The sequence below is a fragment of the Lampetra planeri genome, chromosome 35, assembly GCF_965212315.1.
Source record: "Lampetra planeri chromosome 35, kcLamPlan1.2.h2, whole genome shotgun sequence".
In the NCBI taxonomy this organism is placed as follows: domain Eukaryota; kingdom Metazoa; phylum Chordata; class Hyperoartia; order Petromyzontiformes; family Petromyzontidae; genus Lampetra; species Lampetra planeri.
Window position 1 is genome coordinate 6,829,551 of NC_136141.1, and position 24,870 is coordinate 6,854,420.

The following is a 24,870-nucleotide window of genomic DNA, read 5'->3' on the forward strand; positions in this document are numbered from 1 at the left end:
GATCACCTCCGGTTAGCACTGTTTGGCTACGTACGGCGCTGAAAGAAGCTCAACATACACACGTACACCACAATGCCCGTCTGGGTAACCGCTCCTCTCCCACATTGCACACACATCCCAACCATCGCAGCAGTCTGGTTGTGCCTTTATAATACCGCATATACAACACTTAAATACGTACAGAAAAAAAAACACGGAACTTAAATAACCGAGCTAAATCATAATCGAGTGTTTGGCATTGGCTATGGGTGTTGGGTAAAACGGTAAAGGGCAAGGAATGATTGAATTTACAAATAGGCACCCCCAAAAACTATCACGGTGCCAGACCCCATACCATATTAATAAAAAGTGTGCCGTTCCTGGCCCTTCCCCCTTCAACGATTATATATATACGGAGTGGTATCTCTTGTAATCTCTAATTTACATTTACTTGATACAGCTGTCGGGCTGTGACGGTTCCACCTGAAGACGGAAGCTTGTGTTGCCTCCGAAACGTCGTGATTTTTATTTTAATTTTACTTTTATGAATTTTAATTTTTTACCTACGTGACTTTACCGAAAAAAAACTAAGAATATGAATCCTTGCAGTCACGAAAGCTTCAAATCTAGAACCCATAAAAACAAGTTTTTTTTTTGGGTGGGGGGGAGGTTGTGGGTTGGGGGGCCTGTGTTGTTGTCGTCTCACCACAAACACACGTCGTAGTTGTACGAGTTTCCCGACAGGACGTAGGCCGTGCTCCAAGCCACGGGCTTGCGCTGCGGCTGGACAAGTCTCCAGAAATCCACGAAGAAGGTTGAGACCTTGGCGGCGCTGAGCAGGGTGCGCGTCAGCTCAGGCACGAAGGTCGTGGACAGGCCGAAGCTGCCCGCCGAAACGACCATTCTCTCGTAGCGCTTTATCACCCTGCAGAAGAGAAGGTGGCGGGTTTGAAGGCTAAAAAAAACGTTGCAGCCCTCGAATTTACTCGCTCACCCTTGAACTTAAACAGAACTAAATTAATCTTAATTTTGGAGCTTTCGTGACTGCAGGAATTATTCTTTGGTTCTAAGTTCTAAGTTTACCTTTTTCTCTCTCTCTGGGTTTTTTGTTCTCTCTCTCTCTGTCTGTATATTTAGTGTAATTTTTTTTGTCTACACTCGTTTTTTGTCGTTCTTATGTTCTGCTCTTTCTGTGTGTCTCCGTTCCTCTTGTTTTTATGTTTTGTCTTTCTTTGGAATTTTCACACTTAAATTCTAACTTAGCAATCTTTGAAATACGTAATCGACCAGGCTATGCGTTAATTGTGTGTTGACCGACTCTCTGTGTCGTTTTACATAACATTTCGATACTTTGCTAGGTTATTTAATTTAGTGTGTTCTTTCTCCCTTTAAGCCTGCGTACTTAACTACGCGTCTCTTCATACTCATTGACATGTACATTTTTTCTCTAACCCCTCCCTCTCTCTGCCTCCGCACCCCTCTGTCTATTTAAGGCCACCCCACAGAGACGATCACCCCTCTCTGTACCTGTGTTACTCTCTCTATGTATCTTGGTGATATATGTCTGCTTATATGTCTGTCTATAGTTTTCTGGTTAGATTTTATGTCGCTATTTCATTATACCTGATGATGATTGCTTGTGTTGCAATCGAAACGTCGTATGCTATTATTTAATTTATGATTTTATCTTTATACGTGACTTTACCGAAAGAACCAAAGAAGAACTAAATGAATTCACCGGGTAAGCCCCACTACGCTGTATAGTTTTTTTTTTAAGTTTTTCAGAAGCGACCCGGCCACAAATGAATGCTCGGCGAAGTGGCTTATCGCGTGGAAATGTTTAGCGGCCAAATATACTCAAAAATTCATGTATGTGGGATTTTTTTCGCACCGAACGTAGCCAACCGTGCCAATCGGAGGCCTTGGAAGAGGTCAGAGGAACCCACACTTTTCCTCACCGCACGCGACCTCTGCCAATCGACGAACGCTGGTGGACAAAGGCGGTGGGTGGGGGTGGAGGGGGCTGGGGAGGTATTAAGGAACGTGCATCTGATTCCCCCACCTCCTCTTTCCCCCTTCCCCGAAGAAAAGGGATCTGACGCGCCACGTACCACATGACGCTACGGTCCTAGGGGCCGTCCATAAATGACGTCACGCGATTTTGGACGATTTTTGACCCCCCCCCCCCTCGTCACACGGCGTCACAAAAAGTCAGACCTCCCCTCAAATATGACGTCACAAAGCTCTGCCCCCCCCCCCCAAAAAAAAAAACATGCTTCAAATCGCTTTAAACTATTGTCACTGTAGTGCGTATTTAATGTGCCGCTGCACTCTGATGTTGTAGGAGAAAACAATTATTTAAAAAAAGTCTATTTAATTAAGTAGAAAGTGTTGTCTTTATTTATATGAAGTTGCGCATTTTTATGTGACGTCAAAAATCTCAAACCCACCCCCCGTCACACATCGTCATAAATGTCTGACCCCCCCCCACCCCCTAGGTGCGTGACGTCCTTTATGGACGGCCCCCTACGCGTCCGCGTTGGTTGTCTATCCGAGCCGCCTGTCCATCTATGCACCACTCACCTGTCACGGAAGTTGTACACACCCCACCCCCGTGGTTGGATCGATAAAAAATAATTTACAACAAAAAAAACCGTGCACCATTGTCTCAGCTGCCGTGCTGGGAAATTTAACTGGGAACTTCTGGATGAAGCAAGTTCAGCATCATAACCGTTGCGCCATGGCAGCTTCCCTGACTTTGTGCTTAAGTCATTGAAGAGATTCATGACACTTTAAGCGAGGCGATTTTTTTTTTTAAGCGGCGACCGAAACAAAAAATCAAAACTCGGCAGCAACTTATTGGTGTTTAGCCGGGTAACGGTGGCTTATGCACGCCTGTAATGCGGCCCTGCGGAAGTGATGATTGGTGGATCGCACAAATGTTGCTAAACTCCTTTCCCATGGGTGGCCATGTGCCGTACCCTTCATCAGGAGGTGGTCTCCACTTGTTCTGTCTGTATAGGATAGGGTGTTTCTCCTTCGCATGCGTGTGGTTTCTCCCGGTGCTCCAGTTTCCTTCCACATGTAAACACTCATTATTTGCTGATAACATCTTCATATATATAGGGCCGCAGAGCTTGGGGAATATCTGCCACCAGCTCACCGCATGTTTGTTGTTAGAACTTTGTTGCTATAACTTTCTGACCAGCCTCTACTGGACATCTTTGAAAAAGAGCTTTGGAGCTCATCGAAATCCTGTGGGATAAATAAAGATTCTTATTCTGTATGGCCGTCTTCCCACTTGTCTGTGGCTCCTCCTTGCCGCCTCTGTGTCATTCTCTGTCTATGAGAGCGAACGAATTCTGTGCTCTGCGTTACAAGTTCAAACGTCTTATTATTATTTACAAAGCTTGCTATTTTTTTTAATGCTTTATATTAAGTTCACTTGCTTGCTTGCTTGCGCGCTTACGACCGTGCAAATCTTTAGGTCGTTTTTTAACCCACTTCCCGTGATCCAATCGAGCTGACACTTTGCACACAGACTCGTTGTGCGTGACAATTTATTTTCGTGAAAATTGTTTTCCAAAATGTTACACTTTTTAGGAATTTTTTTTATATATTTCATTACCAATTGCTTAATGGTGGCAGGCAATCATCTGACCCATAGGTGGCAGCCATCTCAAGCCAGAGGACGAGAGGACTCTAGCCGCCACGCATATAAAGGATTTATAGTGAAAAACTTTGTTTTTACGGGTACATTTTTAATAAATACCATACCTGAGCAATGCGTAGGCTGCATACTGGCATGTTGGCCCGATGACTGCACACCCAAGTAAATTATTTTCCTGTGGGAAAGTACATTACAATAGGTCAAATAGAGCCAACATCCGCAGCATATGGCATTTTACGTGTTTGGTTGCTTTCATAAACTAGACACCAATGTGACAAGAGCGGCAAAACTATAAAGAGAACATATAAAGCATGATCCTTTTTATACCTGTGCTTTATAGTTGTGTCAATACTGATCATCATGAACATGTGCTAAACGGTTTCCAAAGTTCATCAAGCCCTGTCCACATCTCAGTTATCACCAAATTTTGCCAGCATAAAAACAACGGTCTTGCTCATGCTGCTGCTGGTGAAATGGCCGAGCCAACAAACAAAGATGGCCACTGCATTGCGTGCTTTCAGGTACGCTTCTGCGGCTGTTTGGAACGCTCTTCCTTATGATATTACGGAGCGACTGGAGCTATGCACTTATAAATCATCTAGATTGAAAACTCATTTCTTTAGAACTGCTTATTGTGTTTAGTTTGTTGTCCTTCCCCCGCACATCCGATTAGCACGGTTGGCGACATACGGTGCAGAAGAGGTCCAACAAACATTCAAAAGTTCAACATACTACCACTACAGGGTGCGTGAGAGAGCTCCTCTAGATGGTATCATAGCCTACTCGTCCACTCTTCCCATACTTCTTGATAAAGGAGCGAGTACCCACAGTTTACCCAACCACGTGTAACCTTCTGCTCGACTGTGGTGTAACCATTTATACATCTGGGTGGACAGAAGAGGGAGCTGGTAGGTGGCCATTTAATAAACTTGCTCAATGTTTCAACTGCCTAGCCGAGGGCACCGCGGTGGCGACATGTGAACGCCGTCGCCTGGACGTGGGTTCGATCCCAACGCTGACGCCTGTATTTTTGGAGTTTGCATGTTCTCCCCCGTGGTCACGTGGATTTTTCTCCGGCTTTTTTTATTCCCTCCACATTTAGAAACATGTGCTTAGAGTATTTGACTGCTGTAAGTTTCCAAAAGATAAGCCAATTCCGATTTAAAGCTTTCGTGACTGCAGGGATTCATCTTCTTGGTTCTTTCGGTAAAGTCACGTAGAATGTAAATAATAAAATAATAAAAATAAAACATAATAAAATAATTCTCACGACGTTTCGGCCACAATGCAAGCAGCCGTCCTCAGGTGAAGAACAGACAGAGTCTTCTCGACAGTCTTCTCGACAGACCTGTTCTTCACCTAAGGACGGCTGCTTGCGTTGTGGCCGAAACGTCGTGAGAATTATTTTATTATGTTTTATTTGTATTATTTTATTATTTCCATTCTACGTGACTTTACCGAAAGAACCAAGAAGATAAGCCAATTCGTTGAGATATCATTTGTGGCCAGGTCGCTTTTAAGAAAATAGCTATATAGCTCAATGGGCCTTACCTTATAGATAAAAACATAGTTTAAATTGGACTGGCGACCTCTGGATTGCAAGTGCAGCGTACTATCCAAGGGAGAATTCACACGAACAACATTTCATCCTCTTGTCTCCTGGATGTTATTGCCTTCGAGGTGGAACATCCAGGAGGCATGGACCTTTGGGGTCCAAACCTCCACTCGGGGCCTCTGCTCAGGGGTCCTCTGGTCAAACTTGTCACGTCAAAACGTTCCATGAGAGCTCGCAAAAAGATCGAGAGGTCTCCACTGGAACCTTACACCTACACAGTGTGCCCACGTTATCCCACATCTCCAAAACATATGTGCTCTATTTCACTCTAGTTTCTGCCCACGTGGAAAACTTTGCTCAAAGTGGAATTGCTGAAACTCCAAAAAGGAGATTTGCGTAATTGTAACATTATTTGTATTCATATTCAAGTTTTTTGGGTTAGATTACGACAATGTAAATGTGTCGTTAAACCCGCCACCAACCGACACAGCCAATTAGTAATGTTTGTCATGGAAACAAAACGTGGCAATTCTCTCCTCTCAAACACACCAGTGTGCTGTACTAGTGAAGAATTGGCTTGTTTTGTTTACGTGACAAACCTTACTTATTGGCTGTGTCGGGTGGTGGTGGGTTTAACGACACATGTATAGATTTATCATCAATATTATTATGGATAATATTGATCGCGAAAGCCTATTTGTCAAATATTGCCCGTATTATTTCTGTAACACGAGAAAAGGTTTCGTGTTGATGGTGAGTTCAGCTTTCATTTACTTTGCTTTTTCCACGCGATTATATTCCAAATACCATTTCGTTAAATATGTTTTCAGTAAATGTTTATATTATGGCATGTGTAGTGCCATTCATTTTTTGCACAGTTTGCAAGGTCACTGGGCACAGGACCAAAGGCCCCCCAAAAACACCAAGCAGTCAGGTACAAACAGCACTGATAACACTGGTCATAAATACGAGTTGACACATTTCTTGAATCGAGCAAAGTTATTATAGGGACTTCGGAAAAGAGACGAGGGTAGGGAAATCCAAATTTAGAAAAAGAAGCAGAAGAAATGATAGCGAACCAACGATGAATGAAAATAAAGTTTGGTATAAAGTGGTATCAATCCTGGCATTTCCATCAACTGCTTCATTTTACTTGATTCACAAAAAGTGCTGCAAAACCTCGCGTCTATATTAATGGCATTCGACGAGAGAAACTGCATTAATGGCCTCATAGTGGTCTCATTAACGGCAGGATGTGCTTTTCGCAATTGTTTTATACGTTTGCTCTATGAAAGGAGGATAACAGCAATAAAACATCTGGCATCTCACGGTCGGGTAAATGTCAGTGAAGTAAATTGTGCACGAGGATAGCCATCGCCTCGTCGAGCCGGCTCCCGGCAGCCTCACCGTTATGTCCTGGAGTTTCTCCTTGGCCCCGCAGTCCGTGTCTATGCACACCTTTTGTGGATTTCCAGAGAAGGAGATGAAGTTATCGTAAGTGGCACTGATGTGCGCATTTAAACCTAGGAAGAGATACAAACACACACACAGAACAACAACAGCGCATCCACTACAATCCATCTCAACATTGTTCACCGCGATGCAGGCTCATGCGCCACAGGATTATTTTGCTCCTCCTCGGCTTTGGAATTCAAAATCTGAATATTTATCGGAATCAGAATATTTATTAATACTGGAAGAATACGATGAGCTATAAAGCTCTTTTTCACGGATGTCACCGGCGTAACCATCAATCCCGTCCGAACACCAACAGGTCGTTGCGCACATCTCCTTTGTAAATGAAACATTATAAGTTACAAATTATCGGCGGCGGTGCATTTTGTGACCATGCAATCCCAAATAATGGGCCACAGAGTAAACCACTGTGGTTTGCGCTCCTTTGACAGAGGAGGAGGAGTCGTAACGTTACACGAACTCACTCCTGGAGCACTCTCGTGTCTTGCGGACCTCCTGAAAACACTGTCATGCACAATAATTGAAAAGCATTATTTCAAATGCTGCTGATATTGGCGGCCACCATGCACAAACTAGGTCGTCACAGGGCTTGTGGGGCTACGTGGTGGGCCGCAGAAGGCAGTGCGCACAAAAAGTCCAACGTTGGACTGTATTTATATGCCCCCACATCTATGCTCCGCACTTTCACCAACCCGCACTGGCCAATGCGGTTATATATGGTCAAGTAACTCCCACGACCAGCAGAGACCTCATCCGGACGAAAGTGCTTTACATGTACCGTATACATTTGAGTTATAGGACACAAACGCTGTTGTTGTTGTTTTTCCACTGAGCGTTACTCATTGTCTTGACCCCAGAGGATAGATGGGTTCATTCGACCTTGGACCCGTGCCCTCTGTGCAGCGCCGCCCTGGCTGGGAAGACATCCGCTACTGTGGCAATTATCCTGGTGACGCAGCTTGTTGTAAAATAAACCCAGAATTTTCGTCGTTCAGGTTGCGACAAGCACGCATTGTGCCAGTGCTCCTGCGCGCCAAACGGTGATTTCGCCTTCAGCAAATGCTTCCCTTCCACGCTCAGCAATAAAAGTGAGGCGATACGATTGGGTAATAGATGTTTTGAGTCAACACGACCACAAATCGGCAGAAGTACTATCAGGGATTGGCAGGAAATTAAATGGATTAAACATCTGTCTATGATCTTCATTATGTAAAAGCTGCACAACTTTGTATCCGATCTTATGTTTTCACGGGACATTTCCGTTTGGCCAAATCAGACGGCAGCTGTACTAACAGTGATGACACCAAAAAGATTAAAACACATGTGGTGGTGTTCGCTGTTCTGAGCTACGCATACTTGGCATGAGGTGGTGGAGACATAGGCTCGCCAACACATCGCTTGAAAAACCATACAAAGAGTTTTTTTTTTTCAAACTACGAAATTTTGACATGATGCAAAAATAAGCACGGTTAGACTCTCAACCGGCCGTAGTTTATCTTTCTGTGTTAGCGGTGCCTAGAACAGCCATTCAACAACGGCCGTAGTCGTTTAATAAGCGCCATCGTGACGGAAACCAAAAATGCAGCTGATTTAGTCCGTAATCGTAAAAACGGCTTCGTATGCACGTTGGGTATTGGAGGTAAGACAGCAATGTCGGATTATATTATCCGAGTAGCACTTTCAAGGGCCCCGCGCTACATGCTTTCAAGCTATCAATTTCGGTTCAGTGATTCTGCACTTGCTCTATTACTATAGTACTATACTGCCTTCAACTTTTATAAACGACTGGGTGTTTGAGGTTAGCGATTTGTCGTATTATCTGGCTGTATAGGAAATGAAAAAATACAATTTCTTTATTATGCAAGTAAAAAAATGTGTGTTTTAATATTTACAGGTTTTTGTTAAATTTAGGTCCCCTTTATAGCATATGCTACAGGCCCCGCACTGTCTTAATCCGGAGCTGCGGGTAGAATTGCGAGGGGACAGGACTCCGTGTTTCCCGACTCGCTGACCCACCGAGGCCCTCGTAAAACAAAAAAAGCAAAGATTACATTTCACAAACTGACTGCAAATTTGCACCGTCCACATATGTATTCACATGCACTGAACATGTCTGTGTGTGTGTGTTTTTAACATTACACGGGACGTAAATATTACATGCATACAAACATTACATGCATACAAGTCCATAATGGAGGTTTTTTGGGTTAGATCGCGTAAATATATGAATGTGTCGTCAAAATCCGCCACCACACGACACAGCCAACTAGCGAGGGTTGTTACATAAACAAAACGTCGCCAATTCGTCACTAGTACAGCACACCGGTGTGTTGGAGAGCCAAGCCACAACATTTACAAACTGAGTACGATGTTTCGCCTACAAGTGTTTTAATGTGACACTTATTTTAATTAATCAAGTCACTACTCTTTGGTTCTTTCGGTAAAGTCACGTAGGTAAAAAAAAGTAAATAAAATCACGACGTTTCGATTGCAACACAAAAACGTCGTGATTTAATTTACTTTTATAAAAAAAGTATTTTTATTTTATTTTTTATTTTTACCTACGTGACTTTACCGAAAGAACCAAAGAGTATGGATCCTTGCAGTCAAGTCACTATTAAGGAAATAATTGCCTCTCCACTGCATTTCACTGAATTACATACTTGTGTTTAGTTTGTTGTCCTTCCCCCGCACCTCCGATTAGCACGGTTGGCTACGTACGGTGCGAAAGAAGTTCAACACGCATACAGTTTGTGCACGTGTCCGTGGTAATGTGTTAACTTCTAACGCCCGAGTGTTTGTGTTCACTATTATGGGTGCATGATTCACCCCAACCCTCTGGAGATTAACTGGATTTGCCACGACGCACGCCTCACGTTGTAACTTATCATTTGTATGATTAAACGTTTTTTTCCCTTAGATGTCATTTGTAAAAAACAAAAACACGTTTCTTACGTGAGCTTGAGTGTATTATTCAGATGTTATCATCGTCATCGTCAGAGAATATCAAGCTACTGTTGGATGAAGGCCCTCTCCAATTTGTCGTTATCGTTCACATTTGCCTGCACACGAGCTTTCATTACTCCAGCTACATTGTTGCCATGCTCTCAGGCATGTTCACTCCTTTGGCTGCCATTCCACCGTTAGTCTCGACCACTGGCCATGCACAATCTCTGCTGGAGCAGTAGCCGGGCAGTGGTTGGCTACGCACGCCTGCAATGCGGCACTCTGGAGGCCAGGGTTGATCACACAGACGATATGAAACTCACTGCCCGTGTGGCATCACAGCGGTGCCCATACCCTTGGCTGTCCTCCGCTGTGCTGGATCGCAGGAGCTGATAGCCACCACTGCCCAGCTACCACCACTTACTCAGATGTGTGTTTACAGCTGCCTTAGCCCCACAGATGATATCTTCACCTATTTGGTGAAGATATTGTGCGTGACTTTTGTTTGCCTCGCGCGGTATTTATCGTGAGCTCAACTCTGCCCTCTTCTTCATCTTAGCATTCTTCAAGTAGCAAGACACAGATTAAGGAGACGGACTTTCACCAATGTTGCTCGCAGAGACATTCCACGGTGGGTTTCCATGAATGGGATGAGAACAATAAAGGCATAAATATGTAAACGGAGTGAATATTGACCACCTCACATTCGTTGATTGACACGGCCATCGTCATCAATTATTATTACAGGAAATTTTAATTGATAGGAAGACATTTATTTTAGAACATTAGTAATAAAATGTTTCGGGTTAAATCACGTAAATATAAATGTGTCGTTAATCGCAGACAATTCGTAAGATTTGTCACGTGAACAAAACGTGTCACTTAGTTACTACTTCAGCACACCGGTGCGTTGGAGTTACGTAAACCCACAACTTTTACAATTTGAGCAACGACATTCCGCTTGGTGATTACAACTAGCTTCACCGCCTGATGGAAATATTGGTCACGAAAGCCTAAGTGTTAAATTGATTTTAGAACGCATTTACAGATCATTCACACAACGCCTAGAAACATCGATTGTTACTCGAGTAGTTCAGTGCAAATATGGCGAGCCTCGAGATATTTATATTAATTGATAAATACTTTTATAATTCTCCCCCCCCTCAACCTTTCTATAATGTCCTTCATTCATAATATAGGTTTTTAGGTCAGATCGCGTTATTTATAAATTTGAAAAACGTGATAAATATTTTACTGTTTGGCCGTGTCGGGTGGTGGAGGGTTACGACACATTTATAAATAACGCGATCTGACCCAAAAACCTATATTATGAATAATATTGGTCGCGAAAGCCTACGTGTTAAAATGCCCTTCATGTGTGCCTTCAATGCTCCGCCTAACCTCAAAGTGCACAGTGGCATCACCATCAGTGAATTAAGCGTGGTTGCTGTTCTCTGCATTTGTCTGGGTTTATATATGTATAGTGATCTATGGAAACAAGTATTTTGGAAGTACATCTAAGAGAGATGGGTTAAAGAATGAATAACTAAGTGGGGTTGGGTCACCGATGCTGTTGTTGTTAAAGCAAAATAAATCGAGTGGCAATTTCGCGACTGGGAGAGGAGAGAGACAGACTTCCGAGAGACAGAATCGACTCCGGGAGTGCAGACCGACAGAGGAGGGGGGAAGAGAGGCAGAGGAAGGCAGCGGAAGGGATAGCAGTAGTTGAGACGACATCACGGATTTCGAGAGGCCGGTGCTGGACGGGAGCATTGGGAAGGAATTGACAAATATTGGTGGAGGCCTTTGCCTTACAGTGGTAAGTCACAGACGAACAACAACAGCAACATACACACAGAGTACTACACACGTCAATTCATGCCGCCTATCATTTTTTACTTGTCTTTTTTCTCTGTCGGAACTAACGTCGAGTCCAGCGGGCAGCTCACCTGCCGAGCGTAGCCTTCCATTGGCGTGCTCGATCCCGAGCGCTATGAACGGAGCGACCTTGTCGAGGGACCACGGCAGATGATCGTTCTGGATGAGAATCACGTTTACCAGGTACTCCACGGTGGCTTCACCACTTCCCGCGGCGAGACGCTGCACCACCACCAGCACCACCAGCAGCAGCGGCAGCAGAAGCCACGGAACCGAGCGCAGAGCCATGGCCGAGCCACGTTGACGCGCTCATGACACCCCGACAGACGGCGGCGACTCCTCTGGCACCTCGCCGGGCTGGTACGGAGATTCGACCAGCGATGCGGAGGATCCGCGACTTTGTGAGCGAAGTTATAAAACGGCCGGGGGGGGGGGGGTGTGAGAGGGGGTGAAATCAGTCAACAATCAAATGGCACGGTGCAAAGAAGGATTTGTCGTAAAGTCAAAGTCCATACGATTTGAGCTTGTCGGTGCAAAAGCACATTTTGCGGTGGTGTGCAGTGAGAGTATTGTGCGGGCTTTGTGCGCACATGCGCACGTGTATCAGAATCAGAATATTTATTTACACTGGAGGAATCCGATGAGCTGTGAAGTTTTTTTTTTCACAGATGTCCAGTAAAGTATGTCCGCACGTGTGTTGTGCGCAATTTTTGTGCCCATTACCTTTGTATTAACGAGGGTGTTTTTTTTTGCCACGAGTCTGCATGTGTGCGGATGATTGTAATGGCCCATGGGTTACCATTCTGCACTACGATGCCAGTGACTTGAAAATCTGGGTTCAATTCCTGGCCACGCACAACACCAGTGGCATTTCATGAAATCCGATCGTGACCCAGAGCACGTCTTGGTTTGGCGCGTCTTAAAGGGGCACCCTGGTGCGCATTACGTGGACACCAAATACTGGCGTGACATTTTCTTGGTTCTTTCGGTAAAGTCACGTAGAAGGGAAGTAATAAAATAATAAAAATAAAACATAATAAAATAATTCTCACGACGTTTCGGCCACAACGCAAGCAGCCGTCCTCAGGTGAAGACCAGGTCTGTCGAGGAGACAGCGTCTGAATGAAAGACAATTGAGGCCGGGTGAAGTGTTGACCATTCATATTCTTCGGTCATCCTTCTTAATGGGTGGCTCCCTGGCAGCACTTTCACAGTCAGTCTTCTTCTTCTTCTTCCGCACAGCGGCAGAGAGCTGATTGGCAGAGCGCTTCTACCTTCGTGTCGAGATTGGCGGGTGATCCAGTGGACGGGCTCCAGGAGTAGACTGGTGAACGTCTGAATTGCTACTCTTAGGTTTATTTCGGTAAAGTCACGTAGGTAAAAAAATAATAAAATAATAAAATAATAATGAATGAAAATAACTAAATTAAATCACGATGTTTCGGAAGCAACACAAGCCTCCGTCATCAGGTGTAACTGCTCCAGTAAAATTACTGCAGTGTACAAGCACCGTACTTGCAGTGTACAAGCACCGAGATGGTTATCTCTACCCCCCCCCCCACTCATTGGCTCCTCCCTGCCCAGCACCCTATATCAAAGACACGTGTCTTGAATAGCTTTCTTCACACGCTCCAGTAATTTCACTGGAGCAGTTACACCTGATGACGGAGGCGTGTGTTGCTTCCGAAGCGTCGTTATTTATTTTAGTGATTTTCATTTTTTTACCTACGTGACTTTACCGAAAGAACCTAAGAGTATGAATCATTGCAGTCACGAAAGCTTCAAATCTCGTCTGAATTGCTGCTGGCGGCGAGCTATCAAAGCGGGCAGTGGCGTCAACGTGGTCCCTGGTTTGAGATATACACTCACATTGAGATCCGTAGACTTACATCGGGACTCGTAGGCTCACGTGGAGGTCCATAGACTTCTATAGACTCAACATAGAGATGTATAAACTTACATAGAGACCCCATAGGCTCATACGGAGGTTCATAGACTTCAATAGAGACTCATACAGTAGACCCATATAATCACCCCTAGTTTTATGTAAAGCCCAAAATATGTACATGGATACTATGGGCCCGGGGAATTGAGGAGCAATTTATGTCATTTTCACGTTGAGGTTTGGCGAATGAGCCAGTGGATGGACGTAGAAAAAGCCTCATGGTGAACGTCCAGGGATTCTGCTAGCGAATCGTCGAAGAAGCGGACAGTGGTGGCGATGTTCTAAAATGTGACTCGGCGATCCTGCGAGGTTGCAGCTGGAATGGTTCCCACGTGCGCGCACACCACGTGGCAACAGTGCACATGCAGAACGGAGCTCCCTGAGCGTCGTGGCAGTTTTCTGGTGGATGGATGTCCGTGGGAATGCATCATCATTCCCATTGGAATAGGCCAAAGTTAGGAATTTCCAAATTTAACGGTGGTGGTGGTGGGGGGTGGGGGTGAACGACCTTTTCCGCAACTTGAAAGTGATTTCCTTGAAAGAGAGGTATCAAGTTTGTTGGGACTTTTTAGTAGCAAATTTTTTCCATAATAACCTCGTTGGTCTTACGAAATAATATAGAACAATGTTTCTTTTACATATATATGTGTGCGTTCGTTCGTTCATTTCTCAATCCGCTTGTCTTGTTGAGGATCGCGGTGGCAGCGTGTTGAGTAGTGGCGGTCCAGACCTCCCTTTCCCTGGCGATAGACTCCAGCACTACATTACTATACACTACTACACTACACTATACACTACACTATACACTACTACATTGTACACTACTACACTATACACTGCAATGCACTACTACACTATATACTACACTAGTATACACTACACTATACACCACGCTATACACTACAATAAACTACACTATACACTACTATACACATACTTGATCTCTTCCTGGGGAATTCCCAGGCGTTCCCAGGCCAGCCGAGCGAAGTAAATGAACCCTTTCCCAGTGTGACGTGCTGCCCGGTACTGGGGGCATCCTTACAAGGCGCCTGAACCACCTCAACTGGCTCCTCTCGATCCGGAGGTGCAGCGGCTCGACTCTGAGGCTCTCCCGAATTACCGAGCTCCTCACCCGATCACGGAGAGTGAGCCCGGCAAACCTCATTTCGGCTGCTTTGTACCTGCGATCTCATCCTTTCGGTCATTATGCTCTGATTATTGCCGCTGTTATTTTACGTCTTATTTCCTCTACGTCCGATTTCTGTCGAATGGCACGTTGCCATTGCTTGGCAACTGCTCAAACTTGCCGAGGGCAATGTGTCTCGGCGGTCCCTTCCAAGAGATGTCAACCCGAGGTTTGTTGGCTGCCCGAGACGACGCAAGCTGCGTGGACGGCTTCTCTTCGTTTCCATTGCGGGTTTCGATGGGCGCTGAGGGAGGTGCCCACTGAGAATATTTGACGCTACCAATCAAAGCAACTACTGGACTCCTAAGCAACCGGGAGGGTCTGTTGGGGCCGGCCAACAACGGAAACGCTGCTTTACCAGAAACCTCACCACCCATTTATCAGAAGTTGTGAGAGAGGGGGGTTAGGGAGTCGGATGGCTGGAGGGGTGGGTCGGTGGTTAGGTCAGGCAATCGGACCCCGTTAGCTTGAGAAGGAAAACTCACAGGAAGCCCGAGACTTGTGGCAAGGGAGGTGAAAGGAGAGGGTTGGGGGGCTGTGGACAATACAAGAAGGCTCACCGATTGGAACCGGGTGAGGGGCTGATGGTTGGCGGTGCCTCACACTTTGCGGCTTTGGTCAAGTCGCGCTGTAACAGGATAAGACGAATCCGCGACAGAATGCCAAAATTATGTCAAGGTAGCAGGACGTCAATCGGCGTCAAGGGGCGGCCTACAACGGGGGGATTTTTACGATCCGCAAATCGTCTCATTTACATCCAGAAATCACGTGACAGCAATCACTTTAACGATTTCAAATGCCGTATGAAAAAATATCGCAGCTTGATCCACGCACGAACACACACACACACGCGTATTGAACATATCACAGCCACGCTTGATCCGTTTACAAACGCACGCGCGCCGCGATTTACCATACCCTGGGCCCCTCTTGCCAAGGCAAGGGGGGGCTCGCTCTGAGCGTCGTTGCGCTTTCGCGAGCCCTAGGTTCGGCGCTTCGACGCGCAATAATAACAATAATAATGATGTTTCTAGCCCCCTTCTCCAGCGCGTGTGTTTGACCACCTGGAAAATTACAGGGACCCTGCTGCCTTTCCATTACACACAGAAGCCCCTCCGGCGATCTGTCGGACACTTTCAATGCTGCGGGCCTGGAAAAATTAGCCGTTAAGTGCACTTTGTTAAAGCATTTGGCTTACAAGAGGTTTTTTTTTTGTAAGAGAATAGCCTCGCCTATTATGCATGATGAATACCATGAGGTTAAGTGTCTGTTCCCATGAGTGCCAGTCCCAAAGTAACCTATTATTCACTTACATTGAGGCAAGCGGGAAGAACACTATTAGTTTTAACATCGCCGCGTTCTAAACGAACGCTACTTAAATGCATATTGAGGATTTCTGCAAAACGACATACGTGTGAATACATCTTGAATGCTTTTGCGTGTAGAGTTGAGAGCGTTACTTCACGAGCCGTCCATCCGTGTCTATCGGCGGCAGTCAAGGTAACCGTCGTAAGGCAGATCCCAATACAATTTCAATTTGAGCTTCAAAGGCAAATACTGTAGATCATTGGGTTGCCCAAGATTTAGCAATAAATGGGTAAGATTTTTCGGCCAATAAAGGCGTGAGCCGTGTGGCGTCATCGTGGAGAGGCTATAAACCTAACATCATCATCGCGAATTATAATACTTAATAGAGAAACGCATCTTGAAAGGCATTTATCAAAGAATCCGTGCGCACGCATGGTTTTTCTTCCTAGTTATTCAGTTGTATCCGGCGGAGAAGAAATTGAATGAATGCATGACTCCCTCGCTGCACATTCCAGTAACTCATAATGCAGCAAAAGAAAATCGTGACCATTTATGCAAAATGACACTTGTCACATATGCGTCAATGTCCTTTATTGGTGATACAAAAACTTCCCCTGCCAGAAACAATAACACTCTTCTAAAACACAACATAAAAAAACGCAAAGCAGTTTTTGTTTCAGTTTGACAAGGCTCTACGGAAAGAATTGAAAAGCCCACTAAAAGCCAAGCAAAAGCAAAATAAAATCATTTCTAATGACTCGTGCTAACTGCTACACAGTCCACCGCTAATTAAACTAACAAGCGTGTTGTTTTAAAAAGCCAAAGCCGGGTTCACACGAGACAATGTAAAAGATCAAACCATACCAACATGAATTTTCTGAGGAATTTTCAGACGAAACCTGTGATCTTAAAAGAAACCAGACTACCCAGTTTTAGGGGCAACTTTAAATTCCCAATTATTATTATTTTTTTCATCAAATACGGAACATCAAGAAACTACACGATCATTATCCGTGCCACGTGCCCAGTTGTGTCAAGCCTTGCGGCATTGCCGACGCCCAATTGCAGCGGGTGGCACAGTAACACCATCATTAAAGCTGATCCGTAACCAAGCACAGATTATCGATCCGATCATTGATACCCGAGGAACCACTCAGGGATGCTGTTTCATGGAGAGGGGCACCGGATGAACGACCCAACCTGACCTTCATAAATATTCAGCCAACCAATGGAGCGCCGCTGAAGTCGGTTTACGTGCTAATGCGGGTACGTCACAGGATCGTGCGATGTGGTGGCAACGTCTTGGGGAGGCCTTCATCCAGCAGTGGATTGACCATGGCTGACGACGATTAATCGTATTACTCTGGTCAGAGCACACAGCCCACGTAGGCTCAAGAGGGCAAAGGCAATGTAGATTTGATTACCCGCTAATAATTCTGCTGCACCCAGTGTCAAGTGTGAACACGTCTTAAAAACTAGCCACATTACACATCACCTACATGAGCGTTTATACACTGTACACAAGATATATCGTTGTTTTGGATTAACACATCCCTCGTGAAATTAAAATCCTAAGCTTTCAACAAAATGTCTTGTAGGATCTTACAGCATTTGTACATTCCAACAATGTGTTTGTCAGAGTTTCGCCCTCACAATATGAATATCTGTTTTATATAATCCTACAACACATTTTTATATTAGGATTTTTCATGGGATGAAAAGTAAATTACAAAGTTAGAACCGGTTTTTTTATTTGCTGGGTTGAAAAAAAACATCTAAACATTTATATAGTTATTTTATGCATCTAAACAATACAAGTAAAAAATAGAAAAGGATAATCCATACATTGAGTGGAAAAATATTTGGCACATTCCATTATTATAATTGACCATTTTTATGAAGCACATTGCGCATAGAATTTGGTTCACATTGGGTCTCACTCTTTACAGATGTAGATCAATTCAGGTAAACATCTTCCATCACAAATTAACTTTGTTATGCATTTGGGTTGACATCTGTAATGTCAAGTACGGTGAATTAGATTTAGCACCATTCCATTCAAAGTTATTATTTCCATAAAAATATTGATTTATAATGGATACAAAAGGCAATGCAAACACATACAAATGCCGGTGTAATGTATTGTTATTATTAATTCACATTTGTGCTAAGGAGTTCCAACACCTTTCAGCATGTTACATCACTGAGGTGCCCGATTAAAACTGCAACGGCGAATGAAACCCGCAACGTTCTTTGAAACATGGCAACTTGTAGCTAACCATGGCAGTATGTATTAAATCCTGTTAACTCCAAAGCGTTGTTGCATCGGCATGCAGCAATAAACTGCCTTTCACATCAGATTTCATTTTGGGAAGTGCAAAAAAATTTCCACCCAATGTAGCCATGGAAATAAAAGGTATTTATCCAAAGTGTAAATATGGATAGATTATTGTCCGGCATGGTTGAATAGCTACTATATTGCTCGAGCAAATGAATCTAAAACATTCTTCCAAAATATATTTCCTGAAAAATATTTTTGCAGCTCATTTTACAATAATGAAATCGACTCGAGATATATTTCTATCTTAAACAAAAAAATAAATCCACGTTTTGAACATTTGAGATATTATGTCATAACCTACAGTTTAAAACAATGAAAAAGGCTGCCCTGTATTGGTGTCAAATGAACAATATTTAATCAGATGAGCTACACAGCCAAGCGGTACAATGTCATTTATGCACCTGCCAAGTCTCTTTAGATCAGTTTCTTTATTTTTTGCAATTGTACCATTGAGCATTATGGCTTAAAATCAGGATGGGATTCATCAAAAAGGTTCCAGGTGACCATCGTACGAGAAAGGGGAAACCGATCATGGCAGCAACCACCCCATGCTGGCTTTCAATAGTATCACTCATATTTGTAAGGGTCACATGGAATGGTTTTGACCAATCACAAGTCCACAGAAGCCATGACGTTCAATGTTAAGGCACAATTTCAACAGCTTCCAGGGATTTATTGTTGAAGAGATATGCCGGCATACAAACACTTTCGTTGAGTTGTCACTCTTAAAAATGTATTAAAATCTAAGATCGTTTTCCAGTCAACTTCACATAGTGATTAGTAAACAGGGTCGAACACTTAAGGGTCGGATTTCTAGAGTATCATGAATGCGCGATGCTTCTTTAGAGCTAATCGTATTTATCTACGATGTTACAGTCAAGTTGCAAAGCACTTGCAGAAATGCCTGACGAAAAGAAATGTACAACACTGTTTTATTATCATCAACAGCTGATCTTCGGCAAGTCTTGGGACTTGGGGATGCGAAACCTCTCGCATGCTTGAAAACAGTGATCGGTGAGATAACAACTTGGACGCGTAGATCTGAAACCATGACCTCATCACCTCTTGCTGATCGCCTCGCCTTGTCAGCAAGGCCTTTGTCCCACTGAGCCGCTGACCCAATCAGCAGGCAGACTTTATTGAGGGCCAAAGCCTTTATTTAAAACCAGAAAATTCAGTTGCAGGTTAGGGATAAATACAATGATGTCCATCGTAGCCAATTAAAACATTTAGGTACAGATGAATAAAATGTCCACATTATGATGAATAGTAACCTGTTAGGACAGTTAACCGTATGGAAATATACCATGCTTCAAATTATGAATCTGCAACAAAATTCTTCCAAAAAAGCATATAGACATACTTTCAATATATATTTAATATCCAATGCCCAAATCCATGACTGCAAATGGTAAAGATCGTTCTAAAAATAATAATAGAACAAATGTAATGGTTGAAAATAAAATGTTGTCAAAAGATATTCCAATGGAGTGTTTTTGTTTAAACTTGAACAAAGCAATATAATGAAACTTCACAACGCTGGCAAATGTATGATTATATTTAATATACCGATGATGATAATGGGCAATGTACTGTTGCCTTATTTATTAGTTAATTATTTTTTTATGCCAGGCAACATAGCATTGAGTGGAAGCGGTGATATTGGCGTTAACACAATGAGCTAACCACGGTGGCAAGATGTTAACTACCTCGCCTGGTATACAGGACATGGGTTCGATCCCGACCCTGACGCTTGTATATTTGGAGTTTACGTCTTCTCTCCATAGATGTGTGTATATTTCTCCAAGCCCTCCGGTTTTTCCCTCCGCATTTAAAATCAACTTGCGTTTCGTGTATTTGACCGATAAGCCAATTTTCGTTGAGCTAGTATTTGTGGCCAGCTCAGCGGGCCTTTTATTTGATCTTACCTGCTAAAAGAAAAAGTTAGTTAGCCATGAACCGGTCCAAATTCGATTCTCATCAACAGTCAACATCAGTGGCCAAGGTGATAGACTCGGCACTGCTCTCTCCACTCTTCACCAACCTGGACTTATGTTATATAAAAAAAAAAACATGAGTAATATGGAGTGGGGAGGTCTTGATCCATGAGTGGAACGACAATGTTAAATTATAGTTTCCAGCCGTAGTAAATGGATAAGGGTACATTTTGGAAATACATCGCCGTTTATTCGTTCACTCTGAGTCTCAGGTGAGGCACGTAAAATATAACATCTGCAAGTCAGCTATGTTTGCTTCTTAATAACCTTCCCCAAACCTTTATTTAATCGAATTCTAATGATTTACTTTCATCGTTTAACGTGTTTCTTAATTTGTGTTGGGTTTACCTAGGTACCATATGTATGTAAAGTGTTAACACATTTGGCGCCGAGAAAATGTAGTGTTTCAAACATCACAATTGGATATCCTTCAAATTACTATATTCATTCGTAAATAAATATAAGTTTTATAGGCATATTTCTTGTACGATTCAAGACGCTAAGTAGTGTGCTGTGCCTCTAGCCACCTTTTCCCAAAGTATGTATTAGTCATACAGTAGCAAACACTGTACGTGTGTAAAATAAACCCCAGTAGCGTTACACGAAGCCATAACCTAGATGGAATGAATGCAAAACAAAAAGAGATAAATAAGACTAATTTCCCAGTGACACGCCCGAACAATAATAACGCGCAGCCAAACAAAGCAATGTAAAGACAGTGGCACTTGCGGAAACAGTTGTGGATGTTTAATTACGGCCCACAATTTAAGATCGACTAATTTCGCTGGCTCTAAATGAATTAGCGCAAATGCATAGACGTATACTGTACCCGCACGCACACACAAGTTACTTTCGGATTTAGTTTAAAATATTTGTTTTCATTGTAAGAATTTAAATGGTAACATTTTCTTAGAGTATATGGTTATTTAGTAGGATAACGCTGCTTTAATAAGTGCCCACACACTTATTAAGGGTCTGGCCCCTGTCATAAAAATGTGGAATTTATATAGCTCTGGCTCTGGGCTATCTCTGCCTCAAAGATCATTGATGTCAAAGACGCTGACTTGCTACTGGACTATAATTCCAAACGGTTTTCTGGTAAACATACAATATTGGTTGACCAAACACAGACGACACAAGCTTATCCATTTACTGCTGCTGAAACAAGGATGTTAATCGTGAAGGGGGGGTGGGTCGTTAACCATCATTGCAACTGTGTGCCCAACTATTGTTTGTGTATGTTAGACGGGTGCCCTGTAGAAGGGGTGAAGAAAGAAAGAGATATTTGGCGAATCTGCTGTGACATCCCGTGGAAACTGAAGTGAAGTGGATTCATGTGAAAATGCCAATGCCGCCATAGCTTCTTCCCTGGGGGTTATGATGGGGTCATGTTTGCCGGCAAGAGGGCCTGCTGCTGCCCGAGCCAGCCGTCTAATCAGATGTCCGCATGTTAAGTGAAAAGGGCAAACCGTAATGTTTGACTGTGAAAGCCCCTGCTTATCCTATGACATCCGATCATTCGCGCGATATTGTACACGACTCCACACGAACTTTCAAAGAATGACAAGATCACCTGAATGTGTCTTAGTAACAAAAAAACTTTAGGAACCAAAATACGAACGCAAGATTAATATAAACACTGTTAACGCACGTTTAAAAATTACGCCTGAAAGTTGATTTTTTTTTTCTTTTCTTTCTTTACCACAATAACTGAGATGCACAAACCCACCACCGCCGCCTTAAACGTTGGAAATACATTATTGGCAAAAGGTTAAAGGCAACTCTGCTTCCTAATGTTTATTCAAGGCAAAACAAACCTTGTTTATATTTCTTCAGCGTTAAAGCACTTGGAAACAAAAAGGAATCTGTGTGTTTGCAATCGCTGAACACACGTGCTTAAAAATCCTTGCACACGACAGATTCACACAACTCAACGAATCACCTTTTTTTTCATACGAGCGGCATTAAACGTAAATCAGCTTCCTTTTCATGTATTTGACACCTGTGGGTTTTTGCGGTGCTCAAACACATAGTCACCTGCAGCGTTGGACAGATGGATGAGTTACATAAATATTGGGAATGAAAGTTGCCTTGTTTGTGCTGCACGTGGCGTCGCTGGCACGCTTAGCGATTGCTAAAAAAAGACACATGGATGACACGTGTGTATATTTTTTTGCGCTTGCTTCTTTACATATGGCCTTTTTAAGTTTGCTAAGAATGTTTCATGACTTACAGTGTGCGCGCACACATTTCTTTCCTTTTGCTTGTAAAGCCGTGGTGATTCTACCGTATGTGCCAAGCCTGAGGGGCAACCTCCACCATTCCTCACCGCATATCAAATTAAAATATGTAATTTTTTAAATCGTAATCGAGCAAGAAGTCACTCCCACTATCAACATCCGTGTGTTAATAATTCTAATAATTTGTGCCCATAGGACTCAGGATTACCTATTTAATGTGTACGTTAATAATAACAGTAATGATAAACAAAAAGGAACTAGACTCAAATATTCACCACATCTCTTTTTAAAAGCAGGCGATTGAAGCCAAAAAATTAAGGTTAAAAAATGTCTGAGTAATTTTGCCAGCACTGTAAACAAAAAACAAAACCAATGGCGCATTTGTAATCAAGGGAAGCGCACTGTAACGCTTCAATACATTGTGAGTGAATAACAGAAAACTTAAACATAAAGAAAGAGCAAAGATAAAAGATGACTTTGCCAGCACATAGCTGCACTTTAAAAAAAAAAATTGTGTGTGTATTTAATTGTAACCACTACCGCAGAGATTCAGTGGCCAAAATGCCGTGTGTGACTGGTATGCTTTTTTTGTACGGAAGTGCCTGGGGGGCAGACAGCTTAGGAGCGCTTCCGCAGGAAGACGTAGATGAGGCCGTTGATGAAGGTGAGTCCAGCGGCCACCCACGCGATGATGTAGGAGTGCCCAAAGTTGCCCGAATTGTACGGTGCTTCTGTGGAGGGGTACTGGCCGGTGTACACCGCAGCGGCCGCGATCACGCACAGACCTGCACGGGTGGGTGGGTGGGCGAGACGCAAAAATGAAAAGGCGTTTACACGCGATTAGGCCGTTACGCTCTTCGTTGACGTGCGGGGGGCCAGCACGTGACGACTTATTTTTTGTTTTAAGTGAGAATCATTGCTATCGTTACGACTTCGTACGACAGGGTTTCCCAAACTTCAGTCCTTGCAACCCACCACGCTATGTCTCTGCTCGTTTAACAATTTACTCCCCCCCCCATTCAAATACAAATTGACATGTTCCACGCTGCACGCGCCTGATGATCGTTAAACGCGTCCCCGCGTGTGACGGCGCTCAACAATTAGCGCTGTCTGCGTCACGCGGAACACGTGTGCGCACGCACGCACACACACGCGCGCAGACGCGTACAAGCGCACACACGCACACGCACACACACGCACACACACGCGCACACACACACGCACACGCGCACACATGCACACACACGCGCACACACACGCACACACACACGCACACACACGCACACATACACACGCGCATGGAACACGTGTACCCACATTGAGATCTAAATCTTTACTTCAACTGGCTCAATTAACAAGACGCGTTTTTTTTTCAATTTAACAAAACTGTAAATAGGAAAATGAAAAGTAAATAGACAATGAATGCATTCAATAATTCATGATTTCTTAACCGTTTGTAGTCCCAAATATAAAATTGGCCTCTGGTTTAGGAATCTGGAATGTTGGTTACTGTTTCAGGACCAGTAATGGGAATAAGCACCACTTAATACCTATCATCAGCCATAGTATATCTACTACTTCACCCATTTTGACTAGATATTTTCTAATAAACATGCTTTTGCACCAAACAACCTTAGCCAAAGACGTATATTTGATATCTGTCTGTTTACATTATTATGCAATAATCAACCCACATCTCTTTAACGTTTCTGTATCTAAACTATTATGATGAACAGTTTAAAAGCATTTATCCGCGCCAGCTTGCGTTACAGAAATACATTTTCAATCACGTTAGTTTATGTTTGTGCAGCAATTTCGATTCCTCATGGAACGCGGTTTTCCTTTGCTCAGGATTAACTAATTGCTTTATTGCTATACTTTACTTTATTTGTTTTGCTTTTTTTCCCATTTTGGTGACCTCCCCAGGTCACTCTTGCAAAATGAAACTTATCCTGGTCTCTTGAGTTAAGCAAATAAACTTAAACCCTAAGCGCTCGTTATCATAATACATTGATGCCGGGGTTTTTTGGCAGCCGAATTCCAAGTCGACCCCACCTCCGCTTGTTAAAATAATACCGCCATGTCCACTCGTTAATAGAAATACAGTTTCTCCATTTGTACCAGATATAAAAAAATGTCCACGCTTGATTATTGCTAGTGACTGTCCTTGTCAATGTTAATATTACAATCCGTTTTTCACTCATAAGGCATTTAATTGCCACCTCATCTGAGCCAATCACGGAGCAGAAGGGACGTGGGACAGTTGGAAAGATGCACAAGTCATATTTTACGGAGCGATGGTGCAATGGCGAGAGCACTGCACTATGAACCTGGTGACCCGAGTTCAAT

General features: G+C 43.4%; 2 protein-coding genes across 3 annotated transcripts in view; both read right to left on the reverse strand.

The window, feature by feature from the left end:
* LOC144730349 (guanylyl cyclase C-like) overlaps positions 1-11,822 on the reverse strand; it is an 83,476-nt gene extending 71,654 nt beyond the window's left edge. Inside the window, exons 1-4 of the mRNA XM_078611106.1 lie at positions 11,576-11,822; positions 6,612-6,727; positions 3,757-3,824; positions 686-904 (exon numbers count right to left, since the gene is read on the reverse strand). Of these exons, the coding sequence (XP_078467232.1) occupies positions 686-904; positions 3,757-3,824; positions 6,612-6,727; positions 11,576-11,792 (620 nt within the window). The 5' untranslated portion in view covers positions 11,793-11,822. The remainder of the gene's footprint in view (positions 1-685; positions 905-3,756; positions 3,825-6,611; positions 6,728-11,575) is intronic.
* Positions 11,823-19,419: 7,597 nt separating this feature from the next.
* Positions 19,420-24,870, reverse strand: part of LOC144730350 (peripheral myelin protein 22-like) — a 31,163-nt gene continuing 25,712 nt past the window's right edge. For both annotated transcript variants that reach the window (XM_078611108.1, XM_078611107.1), the window contains exon 5: positions 19,420-23,306. In XM_078611108.1, coding sequence (XP_078467234.1) covers positions 23,140-23,306 — 167 coding nt within the window. In that variant the 3' untranslated portion in view covers positions 19,420-23,139. The remainder of the gene's footprint in view (positions 23,307-24,870) is intronic.